The sequence below is a fragment of the Calliphora vicina genome, chromosome 1 (assembly GCF_958450345.1).
Source record: "Calliphora vicina chromosome 1, idCalVici1.1, whole genome shotgun sequence".
Classification (NCBI taxonomy): Eukaryota; Metazoa; Arthropoda; class Insecta; order Diptera; family Calliphoridae; genus Calliphora; species Calliphora vicina.
In genome coordinates this window covers 14,836-30,417 of record NC_088780.1, presented here as the reverse complement: position 1 = coordinate 30,417, position 15,582 = coordinate 14,836, and the positions used below count along the sequence as shown (strand labels likewise).

At 29.2% G+C, this 15,582-nt stretch overlaps 1 protein-coding gene across 1 annotated transcript in view; it reads left to right on the top strand.

Moving 5' to 3' along the window:
• Positions 1–14,696, top strand: part of LOC135948946 (probable cytochrome P450 313b1) — a 39,117-nt gene extending 24,421 nt beyond the window's left edge. The window contains exons 5-7 of the mRNA XM_065498398.1: positions 12,512–12,638; positions 13,261–13,578; positions 14,661–14,696. Of these exons, the coding sequence (XP_065354470.1) occupies positions 12,512–12,638; positions 13,261–13,578; positions 14,661–14,696 (481 nt within the window). The remainder of the gene's footprint in view (positions 1–12,511; positions 12,639–13,260; positions 13,579–14,660) is intronic.
• The last annotated feature ends 886 nt before the right edge of the window (positions 14,697–15,582 follow it).

Genomic DNA, 15,582 nt, shown 5'->3' with positions numbered 1-15,582 from the left:
CTAGAACTGCTGGGATGAGAGTCACGTGTGAGTCAGGCCTGGACGTGGCTATATTCTTGTATTATAATGAGATAAACAATAATAAACTTTTACCAATTACTTTTCTTTATTTCAGTTTAGTTTTCCATCCATTGATTTTCTAATCGTGAATAAATAGCATGCGGAATTTTAACAATTTAACTCTCATGCACTCACGCTTGTATATGCTGGTTTACATTTTTTTTTTTTTTTTGTGATTAATTCGAATTTTTTTCTTGTGGTTAATACGAAGTCATCCGATAGCAGGCAATTTAGCTTAATAAAAAAAATCATGTTAGTGATCCCGATCGCGAGAATTTTAAATCTGTGGTTTTATATTGTCTCATTTCAAATATTGCATTTAAACTTTGCAAGTCTTTTACCTAGCGTTTACACATGCAAGTAACAGTTCGAAAAACACAATACATTCACACTTTTGCACTAACACAAGCACACATGCAGCCACTTACAGCTCACTGCCTAGTGAATTTCGATGGACAGTGATTTTTTGACACTTACTGCAATAAAGTGTCAAAAACACAAACAGAGTTGCCTAACTAAAAAAATTTAAAAAAAATTACTGGATTGTGGTAAAATAATTATTATATTTTTAACTTATTTTATGTATATTTGTAAAAAAAATTGTTTTTTCTCTTCAAATATGAATAAAGAACGCTATTAAATTAATTTAAGAGCACTAATCTCATTAAAGTAATAATAATAATTATTTATAACAATTATTTCCCTACAAATATATGTATGTGGTATCCTAGGCAACTCTTAATAATAATGTGTTTACGTTTTGACGACATTTTTAAAATGAACTTTTACTTGCATGTGTAAACGCTCAAGCAACTTGTAGACATTTCGATGTATTTTCGACATTTTCGATAATAATACGTATTCTCAACTTTCCTCAATCTACTTGCATGTGTAAACGCACCGTTAGTGGCAGGCGTTGGGAAAGATCTCTATTATTCAAACTCCCATATGATATCATTATATTAACTAGTATATAATGATATCATCTTAAAACAATATGGTAGTTTTTTATCAATAACATGCATAAATTTAGTGTGTCTCACTGATGTAGTTCTATAGATATAGGAGAATTAATAATTCATTTGTATGGGGGGAACCCTTCCGATTTTGGTGGAACATGTAGTTTGTTTTTAGAGTTACCCGCTGCAAATTGAGTGTGCATAACTATTGTAGTTCGATAGATATACTACAGTTAATAATTATTTTATATGGTGGGTAATTGAGTTCCCCCTCCTATATCCCTATAATTTTGTTACAATATGCGGATTGGTCTAAGGGCTACCCACGTACAATTTTGCGAGCGTCGCTATTATTGTTGTTGAGATATTAATAAATCCGTAAAAAAGGGTCATTGACCCCACTGTGCATCGTAAGAAATTATCGAAAAAATATAGAATATTTATGTTTTCGATTTAAAAAATCGACATAATTCAAATTATAATTTGAATTAATTTATATCGAAATGAATAAAATTTAAAACAAAAAAATTAATTTTACTTTTAAAATTTTTTTAGTAACAAAAAAAGTGGTGTATGTGAGCTCTAGTTTCAAAAATTATGATTTCTGAACATACAATTAGCTTAATTCAGAAAAAAAAACTATTTATAGAAATTTAGAAATGGTTTTAAAAAATATTGCGTTGAAATAAAAATATATTCAGGTTGCGAAACCGTTTATCGCTTTTAATCATAACACTCTTGGCCCTCCGTTTCGAAAATCAGGCATTTATGTTCTGCACGGTGGTCAAAAGTGGCGACTAGTGTTGCAGTTATTTGCTGACCATTACAAGAACAAAATTTAAATTATTTAAATCCTAGAAAAGTTTCACCAATAACAATATTACATTCTCTATTAAAGGTAAAATTTCTAAAGTCGCATTACCATTTTTCAACATTCAAGTACCAAAACAAATAATTAAACAAATTATATTGTTTGATATCATACTTCTATAGAATGTCCTCCGAATCCAATTTCAACTAAAATTTAAGATAATATATTCATCTTTTCTTAAAAACACACAGATTTTAAAATTATAATTTGATCGTGGTTATTCTACTATAACATTCGAAATATATTGAATATATGGAATAAATAATTCAATATTATATGATCAAATGCTTGATAAAATCATACTCAGATATAAATCAAAGAAATTATGACCCTAGGAATGATCTATGGAATGATAAATTGATATAAATTTGGGTTTCAAGCTAAAAGGTCAATGTCGTGGCATAGGATGCGATGTCCCCAAACATAATTTTATTAAAACTAGATGGCCAAGAGTCACAAAAAGGGTAAAAGGAAGCCAAAAATATTTAAGAATTTATTTTGGGGAATGAAAAATTATATTTGGCATACAAGTTAGATACAAAATTTTAGAATCTTTATGGGTAGGAGGTGGTCGGTCTCTTTTTTGCAAAAAAATACGAAAACAAAAGGCAGCAATATTTTACTTTTAATAATAACGTGTTAAGAACGTTACAAACCATAATAATTGTTACTAAATTAAATTTTGTCCTGGTTAATTTTTGTTTATTTTAATCTATTGGTGCTATTTTTTTGACTGATGAATTTCGTTGTTAGTTATATAAGCTATGTTCAATAACTAAAAGTTGTTACTAGTTAGTAACAATTGTTACTGGAAAAGCGTTCATTAACTCAAAAACATGCAAGTAGAGAAAAAATCAAGAGCGTATAAATTTTAGAGAGTGTTCTCTCGTTGCAAACTATTACAAGCAGGGCTGTCAGATGTGGCGATTTCTCGCCAAACGTGGCGACCAAAATTTCCAATTGGCGACATGGCGATTTTTTGGCGATTGACAGACTAGTTGGCGATTTGCTTGGCTATTTTTTAACAAATTATTTGTTTTTCTTGAAATAATTTCTTTGATATTTATTAACCCAATAGTCATTGGAATAAATGAATCATTTATAATCTGATCATATAGATGCAGGTAGCATACATGATCAAATAGTTTCAACAATATTTAATTTTTCTTCTAAAATGTGTAAGTTGTCATTTTTAAATAATAATGGAAATATTGATAATTTAATATGCTCATTAAAAATGAAGGATTCTTTGGAATCCGAAATCTATCGATTTTGGCACAGAATTTGAAATGGAATTACAAAATATAAAAATGGAGGAATATGATGTAGAAACATTACAAGAAAATAGTTCTTTGTATTTAAAAATCTTTTAAAAGAAATACTTAAACGGTTAAGAGAAAATATATGTAACTTTTTCTATAGTATATAATGAATTTCGTTAGCTTAGTACGCAAACGTAACAAGTCCACTTTTGATTGAAATTAAGATTTTGATGCAGAAAGATAGTAAAACATAAGATACATATTTTGAAATAAAAAATATTGTTATTTTGCTTCTAACTGATAATTTTCAGTGCTACGCAAAAGTGCTAACTCCACAAAAAAAAAATAATAATAAGAAAACATGCTAAGTCCAGCAAAAAAACATTGAATATGATATTTAAATCTACTTTTTCAATACTATTTGCTATAATACTTTGAAGATTAACATTTTTCGATGTAATCACTATAGTATGGTTCAGTGTTGCCAATTCATGGTGAACAAAAAGGGCTAAATAATTAGAAAGGGCTAACATTTTTAATTAAAAAAATACATACATTTGACACAAAAAACTACTTAGAATGTTACATTTGGCTATGCCGAATAGACAAACAAAAATGTATGAATATAACACACGTTCAAATGCGAAAATAAGAATATTTATTCCTGTATGTTGATCCTTAACTTTCAAATAACGTAATATGGGGCCACACGTATATCATATGCCGATGTTTTTATCACATGGCCTGCAAAATGCTCCTAGGAAAATTTTTTTATATGAAAGACAAATTATGTATAAAGTAATCCTTTGTGATAACTTCGATGGAGAATATTTTGATAATTGAATATATGGCAAATATGCCTCTCATGTAATGCAGAAAAAAAGATATTCTAAAAAATATACACGTCGCCGTACAGAATTGATTTTCATTGGCAAAAACATAAATTTTGCCATTAGTTAGTAAACATATCAAAACTAAGGTAGCCAAAATATGTAAACATAAATATTTAATTTAAATTTGGATAAAAGTTAATTTTTTATATTTGATCAGATATGTATATTTGAAATGATCATAGCTAAGTTATTATCGATAATGAACTGAATTTTTCTTTCTAAATTGGTTGGATTGTAGTCTTTGAAAACGGTATACTACATGGCATGTGTTATACAATTTTTGTTAAAGTACTATATTTACATCAAATTTTAATTTTAGAGGAACCTAACCTTCAAAAGGATCAAAAAATACATCGCCCAGATAAAGTTTAAAGTATTCTCTTTAACCCTATATATGATTTTATAAACGATTTTGAGTTATTTTGTTTTACAGCAATGAAATAAGACTGTTTTTTGTTATGTATTTAAATAATATAACCAATTTGTAAAATAATAAAACGAGAAATTAAAATTTATTATAAGAAAATGTGCTAAGTCCAGCCAAAAAACACAAAATCATAAAAATCAAAAGAGCTAAGTCCCTAAAAATGGCTTCAGTTTCTAAAGTTATTTCAATTATTTTATTTTTTCAACTGATTCTTAATGTTAACAGATCAGAACAGATCAAGAATATTGAAAGCAAAAAAAGATAGAACGTTTTTTGTCTCTCCTGTAAAATTCAAAAAATGGGACTTGGGTCGTTTGCGTACTAAGCTAACGATTTTCAATATTGAAATGGAATCGAAATTTTTGGTAGTTAAAAAATCATTAACTTTATTTTTAAATACAAAAGTATCTGCAGGGAAATATGAAGTTGCAGAGGTCAAAATTAGCATATATCAATTGGACTTAGATCTGAAATTCCGAGAAAATTTGTTAGATTTTTGTTAGATTAAAGACTTAACCGATTAAAGACTTAGCCGTTCTAAATATGTTAATTTTACCAACCAGCAACCCTTGCGTAGAACTTATTCCAAAACTCGCTTACGTAAAAAATTCAATATGAACTTTTAGATTCATTGATGAGAATAATAAGTTATAGAATGTTAATAAATTTTGTTGCAGTTCATTTCAGCCTACAGATAAAATGTTACAAAAGTTTAATTGTAATACAATACATACTTTTGATATCAATTCAATATAAATAACTAATGCACTAGATTTAAACCGAAATAAATTGTCTTTATAATACATAAAATAAGTATGTATGTATTTTACAAAAAAAGAACTCAAAAAAATTATTTTGGCGATTTTTAGTTTAGATTTTGGCGATGGAGGTAAAAAAAATCTGACAACCCTGATTACAAGTTCTATTTTGAACTCGTGATAGTTAGCAGCTTATATTTTATATGTTTTGTGTTATTGTTTATTTATTTAAAATTTTATTTTTGTGGTGAAAAAATGTCAAAACAAAATAATTTTCAATAAAATTAAAGAAAATGTGAGTATTTATACATTTTAAAAGGAATAAAATAAGAAAATTGTGTGTATAAAACAATTGTTACTGGAAAAGCGTTCATTTACTTTTTACTATTTTTGAGAATTTAAGAGAGTAATTTTGTAAATTTTGATTTTATTCTCACGTTGCAAGTATTTACTGGGAAAATAAATGAACGGACCTATATTATGTTGTTTTTCTTTAAAATTTGCTTCTAATTTTCAAAATTATTTTTAATGTTTGAAAGTTTATTGAATTAAGCGTAAATTAATACAAAAACAACAAAAAATATTTTATTTTTTATTTTGACCGCAGCTGTATGTACATTAGAGTACCACCTTACAAGCGTACCACCTTAAAATCGGCCCAAAAATATATAACATTTCGCTATCTTTTCTTTAGAAATTCCAAATATTGAAAAATTTGAACTTTGACCTTCACGATTTAAGGTTATCGTTTTTCGATTTTAGTAAAACTTTCAGACCATATTTAAAATTACAAGGACTATAATATTATGAATAGGTTTTACTTAAAATTTATAACATTAAGGAAATTGGGCTCATTCGCCTAAATATGGACAAAAAATTTGTTTTTCTTGAAAATCGCAAAATTTAAATCGCAGGTACGGAAAAACTGTAAGAGGTATTGACATAATTTTTTCATATTTTTATTCCCTATTTTGATCTCAATAAATCCCAATGTGATGATCACAAAATTCTGAAATTTCTTTAACAAAATTTTTAAAAATATTAAAATGGAGATTCGAAACGGCCGTTAAAAAAAATATTTTTATTTGGCAATACCTGCGAATAGGTTAACGATATCCTACGAAGACAAAAACTCGTACACAAGTAAATACGGATATATTTTAAATAAAAATTAGCTTTTATTTCGATTCTTTTGCATTCAATTGCAAAAGTATTTTTTTAGTAGCAAAATTTTTTCAAAAACTGAAAAATTTGCATTTTTCTTTAATTTTGGCGATAATACAGTTTTTGGGTAATTTTGATCCAAGGAGATTGAGGAGAGGAGATACAGGGTTAATTACCAAAAAAAAAATTTTAATGTAATATTCATTAATATAAATAAATCTACATATTTCTAGAAAACAATGCAGAAAGTTAAGGAGTTTCACCTCTTTATTCCATATAAATAGTATAATTTTGCATATATCTGAACTTTGACCTCAATGCGCGTCCAGAAATCGTTGCCCGATTTGGCTCAAATTTTTAGCACTTAACATAGGCCTAGTGTCACAATATTCCACCCGGCACTCTTTGAAATCTAAAAAAAAATCGGCTGTCACTCTAATGTATATGTATGTATATTGCCCACTTTCAGCCCAGCAGTTAAGCAAGTAGTCAATCCCTTAAAGACAGTAATTGTCACAAATGTCTTATCACTTGGCTGACTCTATTTTATATATTTTGGTCATTTGACACGTGTGTGCACTTTGTAGTGCAGAGAGAAGACAATTGGTTACTTTATGCATCCCAAGTAATCTATCGTGGAGACAATTGTCACTTAAGTGTCTCTAAGTAATCTAGAGTGTAGTCACTTTAAACGTTTTGTGAGTAATTCGTACAAACTGTTTCTTTTACAAATTGTGTTAATTCTCATACAGATTATTTTTATTTTTGCTTAAGTATACTGATATCCCATGTAACATAGCATGAAGTCAATAGTCACTTTAGTGTCTCTTAGTAACCGTGTCGACATGGTTTTTAAAAATTCGGTTTTTTATAAACACTACAGGTGAGAATACAAAATATAGCAAAACCATATACATAGAACAGAAGCACAGGAAAAATGTCAATGAAAAAAATTAAACAAAATTACTCTTTTTCACAACATACATAGGTTTTTCTCCCTCAGTTACCTATAAGATATTAACAGTAATTTTAGCACAAGATAAAACATGAGATAATGAACAATTCTGCATCATTAATTAAAATAAGTTTTTTTATTTACGACAATCTTGAAGTAAATGAGCGACATATATTAGATACACAAATATGGGTTTCCACTTGACCACGACGATAAAGAAATTCCAACAAAAAATACTTTGTTAATTTATCACATTTGTTTTTTACCAACACAAGATGTGTCGTTAACGTTAATCTTCTATGAAAAATTTTCAGGCAATACCCAATTAGGAAAATAAAAGAATTCCCAATGAATTAAAACTCAAAAAATTAAATAAATCCCAAATGAAAAAAATAGTAATAACCCAATTTCAATGAAATAACTCCAAATTATTTCAAAATTAAATAATTTTCAACAAAATGTGGAAATAATGGCCAATCAAACAAGTCCCACAAAAAATAAACTAAGCCCCAATATTTTAAACTAGCTGACCGACCTAATATTACTAATGTTAGTTCTTCAAATTTCTCCAAAAAATTTCTCTTATTAAGAAAAATGAGAAGTGAAAAGTTCTCATTTTTCTTAATTAAAAAAGGCTTAATTTATAGCTCTCAATTAGCCCTATAATTGGTGCTATCAGGCCTGTCACACATTTTGTTCGGAATGGTTTCAATTCCGTAGTTTTTTTTCCGATCGATTTCGTTTTTGGTTCTTCAGATTCCGTGTAATTTATTAATTCCAAAAATATTTAATAATTCTATATTTCTGATTTAAATTTGAAAGCGTTTTTTATATTAAAACAAAAGGGAAGCTTTTGGTACAGAAATTGATTAAAAATTTTAGAAAAACAAATAATTACAAAGAAATATCAATTCCACTTTGAAAACTGAAAGTGGTTTCATTCCGAAAGAAATTTTCGTTTTACTTTTTCTGAAGAAGCAAAATACGGAATTAATTCCACTTTCGATCGGAATGGAATTCTGTGACAGGCCTGTATGTTTGATTTTGGGCAAGTTTTCGTTTTCAAGATAATTGCAAATAACCGAGGCATTCGCACGGGACAAATACAGAAGTCAATATCGCAGCCAACCATTCGAACGCCAATTTCAGCGAAACCAGAGGCAATATTTTGAAATTAATTTTAATCACAGTCGCACGGGACATGTCGCACGGGAAATTTTTTTCTATCACCATATTTATGTAGTTTCTGTTGCTTTTTTACGAAATAATATATAAAAAGCTTAGTTTTTTAATTAAAAGAAGTATTCAATGGCGCATATTCATAAACGATCACCAAGTGTTAACTTTTTTAAGTACCTATTTAAGTTATTCACAATTGATTACTTTCAGCACAATTAGTTAGCACTTAATCATGGGTAAAGTTGTAACTAAATGCCAACTAACTAATACATTCAAAACAAGTAAGAGTGCTATATTCGGCTGTGCCGAATCTTATATACCCTTCACCAAATTATACTTAAAAATTTTAAATATTATATATATACTAGCTGATCCGGCAAACGTTGTTCTGCCACAAATTATTTCTAGTGAATATTTTGGTTGTTAAATAAAAAATAGCGAATGTATTCTAAGTGAAGTTGGCATTATAGGTGTTTTTGATGCCAAATAAAGAGAAATATAAAAAAAAAATTTTGTCGAAAAATATTTTAAAAATTGGGTGGATAGGGACATCCTAACGTCCTAGCGGTATGATATATAATATTCTCGTACCTATCAAAAATATATAGAAAATTTCATAAAAATAGTTAAATATTGATATTTGGATATTGCTCATACAAAATACTAAAATCTCGGCTAAAAAACGGGTGGGTGAGGGTCGGTTGATGAAAATTTGGGGTTATAGGTATTTTTAATGCCAAATAAATAAAATGCGAAAAAAAAGCTTTTGGTCAAAAAATGGTAAAAATAAATTCCGGATAGGGTCACCCTAATGACCTAGCGGTATGAAATATACTTTACGACCTATTCCCATACCTACCAAACATAAATACAAAATTTCAGAAAAATCGGTTGAGCCGTTTCGGAGGAGTTCAAACACTAACATTGTGACACGAGATTTTTATATATTAGATATATATAGGTAAACAAAATTTAATTTTTTTCCAGTTGTTTTTTTCATTTTTTTGAAAAAAAATTTTTTCGATTGTTATTTAAAATTTTTTTTTTTTAAATTTTTAAATTTTTTTTTTGTTGTTTTTTAAATTTTTTTTTGGGAAAAAATTCGGGTTAAAATTTTTTTTTCCGATTTTGACCCATTGTAGGTCCATCTTACTATGGTCTCATATACGTCGTTGCGTATATGATTTCAACAGACAGACAGACAGACAGACAGACGGACATGGCTTAATCGACACCGCTATCTATAAGGATCCAGAATATATATACTTTATATGGTCGGAAATGAAAAATGTAGAAATTACATACGGAATGACAAACTTATACATATATACCCTTCTCACGAAGGTGAAGGGTATAAAAACAGCTGATTGATTTCATTTTAATACATCTATACAAAAGGAAAATAATCTAGAGATGTGTTTTGAAAAATTTAATTTTACATGCCCTTATTTTAATTCATTTACATACAAACTATAACTATACATTTTGTATGTACTTTTTAGAGAACAAAAATAGTTTTTTAATAGCTTCTTAAGCTTTTTAATTAATTACAGTATATATCGATCAAAATATTATCGATATTTTGTTATCCCTACATGTCAACGCAGTAACTAAGATAGTTATGAATTGTGAATAAGATCTACAACTATCTATGAACTATTTTTATACCCTTCACCTTCGTGAGAAGGGTATATATAAGTTTGTCATTCCGTTTGTAATTTCCACAATATAATTTTCCGACCCTATAAAGTATATATATTCTGGATCCTTATAGATAGCGGAGTCGATTAAGCCATGTTCGTCTGTCTGTCTGTTGAAATCAATTTTCTGAAGGCCCCAGATATCTCCGGGATCCAAATCTTCAACAATTCTGTCAGACATACTTTCGAGAATTTTGCTATTTAAAATCAGCAAAATCCGTCCATAAGTAACGGAGATATGAGCAAAAATCCGAGACAACCTCTAAAAATTTCATCAAAAAACACAATGTATTGCATGCTTTGACAAAAAAGCAACAAAACGTATGTTTGGATGTGCATGCTTTGCGTATTTTGTTTTTTCTTTTGGTGTTTAGTTTCGTTTGGCGTTGTTGTTGTTGTTGTTTTTTGTGTTCTTGATAAATTTAGGATGCTGTACGCTGAAAGTGGGCAATGTACATACATACATATGTATATACTAATTATAAAAAATAATAATGCATCCACAACAAAGGTGAAGGGTATATAAGATTCGGCATAGCCGAATATAGCACTCTTACTTGTTTAATTTCTGTTTTATTAGTTCCGACTTTAGTTATGATTTATGAATATGCGCCATTGTATTTATTTCAATATAATATTGTTACGTTTTAACCTTTTCAAAACGTTGGTTTATTTCCTTTAAATAAACCGAATACTATTGATTGCAAATAAAAGCTGTTTAGTAGTTTAAAAATTGTAACAACTCTTGTAACGATTCTTCTGTCGAGGTGTATCTCCTTTTGGACAGGTCTACCTAGTAATACCGGCCGTGCTCTGGGTTGAGGTGTGTTCTTGCCCAATCAGAGTTACAATCGAATCGAAAACAGAAAACTTTACTTTAGGTAGCAAGAAAGAATTTCACAATTTCTACAAAAAGCGATTCTCCATGTAAAATAAAAGGAATAAAAATCATAAATTAAAATAATAAACAAACATAATTATTATTGAGGTCCTTTTTGAATAGAGAGATGGTAACCTCTATTCAATTGTTAACCCACCCACCATGCCGAATATTTCATTAATATCAGCCCAAAATCTGCCATAACCTAGTCTATTTCCATGCTATAACTTCACCTTTCGTAATTAGTACGCAAAAATATTTAAAACTTCATAATTACACAATAACACAATTTATTAATAAACAAAGTAAACAAAATATTTAAACAAAATTTAAATGCAAAATTGTTATGATATAAAAAGAAATTGACAAAATATGGTCACCTTAATATAATGTGACATATGGAAACAATATATTATGAATCTTTTGAAATATGAAATTATTATTTTTCCCTTTCCTTTTTTATTTAGTGTGTTAATTAATTTACTATTTAATTTTTAGTGATAATTATGTACTTTTCTTTCTTATAATTTTCGGGATTTTAGATTTCCCGAAAATCCCGAAACCCCGGGTCGGGATTTCGGGACTCTTTACCAAATCCCGAACCCCGGGATTTTCAAAAATCAGTCCCGATTAGCATCTCTAAGTACAGTACACTAACATACGGTATGTTAGTGTTTTTTTCAAACTCTGCTTGTACAACAAACTAGTTCGCTGTGGCTGCTAAAGTGGTAGTTAAATGGTTATCATTTGCACTGTATTTCGCCATCGTATCAGTAACAAAAAATAGTCAGATATTCTTATGTTTTTGAATATAAATTCAAGTAAAATAAAATCTTCTAAGCCGCTCAACCCCGCTCTCCGAAAAAATGATTTTTTCTTTTTTTTCTCGAATGCTGGAGTATTGGTACTATTGAATTTAATAGTGAAATGTTATGCAGAGTGTGTCAATCGGCCACTTGCAATGACATCCCCGTGTTAAATTACCAGTCCATAACGTTGCGAGTTGATTGAAAATTCACTAGTGGTAGTTCTTAGTGGCTAACTAATTCGACGTAGCGTAAAGGCGGTCTAAAGAAATCGGCTTGCCTATTAATATTATGATGATATGCATACATATTTAGAGCCATAGAGACGACAAACTCCGATTTGTCAAACAAATCATATGTTTGATACAACAACAAAATACATTAGCTAGTATGTATTTTGTTGTTGCAAGAGTTAGGTTTTTCACAACAGACTTAGGTTTTTGACAATTACGTCACGTCTCTATGTTACTCTAAAGTAAGTTAAGAGCACTTACATACATACATCCATATGAATTTATAAGACTTTATTAAAAATGATTTTTACTTATTCCAGTTAATTGAAAATGTATGCTGATATTTCTATTTATTTAACTTTAGCATAACTGAAGTATGCGTTAAAAGAATGTTATCGCCCTGGCTATATCCGGATGCCGTGTATAGGTATTCATCGCTCTTTAAGCGCCAACAAAAGTACATCAGTGTTCTATATGAATTCGTTGAAAATGTAAGTTTTTTCATTGTATTTGTTTTATTTTGCGCCAGTATAAATCATAATAAACACTAGTAATAGGGGGGTCAGACGGCATGTATTGCTTGTGTATTGGGACATGTATTCGATACATATGGAATTTCATGTGTATGTCAAAATTCACGTTATACATACGATTCATAATTTCCACGTTCAAACGTACATATGTAATTGCATGTGACATAACCTCTATTAGTTTATATGTTTGTTGTTTTTAACAATATATTTATTTAAAACATTTTTAAATCACAATAAATATATTTAATGCAATGAAATTTATTTTGTTATGATTTTTCTTTACTATTTTTTGTTTTGTTTTTTTATTTTGCACTCACACAGTGTTGTATTTCAAAATACAACACTGTTATACACACGAAAATAGAACATGCTCTAATTGCAAAAAATGTCACGAGTAATACACATATATTTTACATACACAAAGTTTCATATGGATCACACGGTATGTATATGTTTACATATGGAAAAATGTCCCAATACATGGCACAAAACACAAGCAATACATGCCGTCTGACCCCCATTTAACTAGTAAAAATGTCGGATTGACCAACTGTTATTCTTCTTGTTTTCCATTTGACAGCTTTTGCAAGGTCATGACAATACGAAAAACTCTACTGCATCTCCATCAACAGTAACAGTAACGACTGCGGCAATGGTAACAAAAGGAGCAATGGCGACCGTAAAGACAATGGATCATAGTGAAAACAAGGTAAATACAAATAATCAATACGACAACAAAGATGATGATGGTAAGCGTGGTAGTGATGATGACAACAACAATGGAGGAGTTAACAAATCAAAGTCACGGGTTTTTGTTAAACAAGTTCGGAACCATATTGAAGAGGGCCAACTGTCATGGCAGGATGTTCGAGATGAAGCGAATGTCATTGTGGCAGCTGTGAGTATAAAAAGTTCTTTGATTTGCGCAAATTATTTTGAAATAAAACAAGTATGAGTGCTATATTCAAATGTTGCTCTAAAATTCTTCAAAAGAAAAATTTATAATTAATGGTGTATGAACACTAGAGTGCTAAAAGGTTGTATGGCCGAAAAAAGTATGCAACTACAGGCCGCATATGTTAAATTTTTCCTACATTTCGTATTACAGTGGTCTGAGACACGTTAATGTCCTGGGGAAATTTAATAACTTTTTAAATTTAAATCATTAGAACAATAATTGCATTGACATTACGATTATTTTACTTTAAAATGCTAACAAATTATTTAATAGCTAAATTTTTGTAAAAACTGACAAAATCACATTTTTCCCTCTTGGAAATGCATCTCCAAACTTCAGAGCCGTTGCGCCACCAGTAAACATCATCATATCATTCGAATATTTTTCAGATCGTATTTCTACAGCCCATACACAATTCTGGAGAGGAGGGACGGTCAAAATTCGTAATATGTATCATTTTTTTGGAGCACTCTAACTTACTCACATAAATGTTTTATTTCGATATTTAAAATACATAGTCCCCATCCATACTGTGAAACATTTGCTGTAAAACATTTGAAAGGGGAAATAGGAATGGAAAAGGGTACTCTGTTTCATGTACAAGAAGTTTTTGTTGAGTATGTTATCCACATTTATTCGTTCATATTCGTTCTGTACAGAAATGTCAAAAACTGAAAAGCAAAAACTTCACTGTGTGGACACGAATGTAGTTTCAAAGGAGAATTTAAAAATGTTTTGCAGCAAATGTTTCACAGTGTGGACCGGGACATACAGTGTATCACAAAACTATTTTTCTTACGCATTTTTATGAGGAATTTGTTTTTCATTTGTACATAAAATTATAAAAACAAAAAAAATTATTTTGAGAAAATACCCATAAAATTTTAATTATATTCAGTTTTGTTAGTTGTGTTGCCTTTTAATATTTTGCATTATAGGTATTTAGCAGGTCACAAATGGCGTTTTTAAATACATACCAGTTCATTTTTTTAATTTCTTTTGTAATTTGTTTTTGTTAATAGGATACGCGTGATGTATTTTCGAATTGTAATATGTAATAATTTAGTCCTTATAGTGAGAGGTAGTGAGTACTTTGTGTTAAAAATGTCGAAATTAGAGATGCTAAATGGGGAATGCAGTTCCCTAAAATCCAATCCCGTTTTTCATAAATAAATAGGGGAAATTGTCATTTTTGTGTGACTTTTTCATTCATTTTGAAATTCTACATGCCCGAATATCGCAAAGTGATGTTCAGCAAAGTTGTTAAGCTCAACTCCTACTACAATCTATATATGTACATATATAAAAGAGTAACGTTACTGACTGACTTACTGATTCATCATCGCACAGCCTAAACTGCTGAAGCTAGAATCACGAAATTTTAACTGTGGGTTCCTCCCTCCCCAAAACGATCCGATAAGAAGGGATTTTTGGAAATTCGAACGTTTAGGGGGTAAATTCGGTAACCTTATATCTTCAAAACTAATAAAGATACAAAAAAACTTAAAATAGCATGTTACTCCATTTAAAAAATAAGCTGACAGGTGTTTCGTACTTTTTGGAAATTCTAAACTTTTAGGGGAGAAAACGGGTAAAAACTGTATTTTGGTACTTTTTTTGCACCCATGTATCTTTTAAACCAATAAACGTAGAAACAAATTTTAAATCGTATTCTTTAATTAACAAAAAATAAAAAATATAAGTTTGGTACTTTTTGGAAATTCGAACCTTTAAGGGATAAAAATTGTGTTAATTTTTGGTACTTTTTCATAAAATATGTTTTTCTATAATTTGACATAGACATACAAAAATTAACTAACAGTGTGTTATTTGGAACTCGAGTACCAAGGTGTATATTGGGCCAAATCCGGGTAAACAGTTTGGTACTTCTTTTAAAACATACTTATTCTTGGGCACATTAACACAGATTTTAATATTTTGATA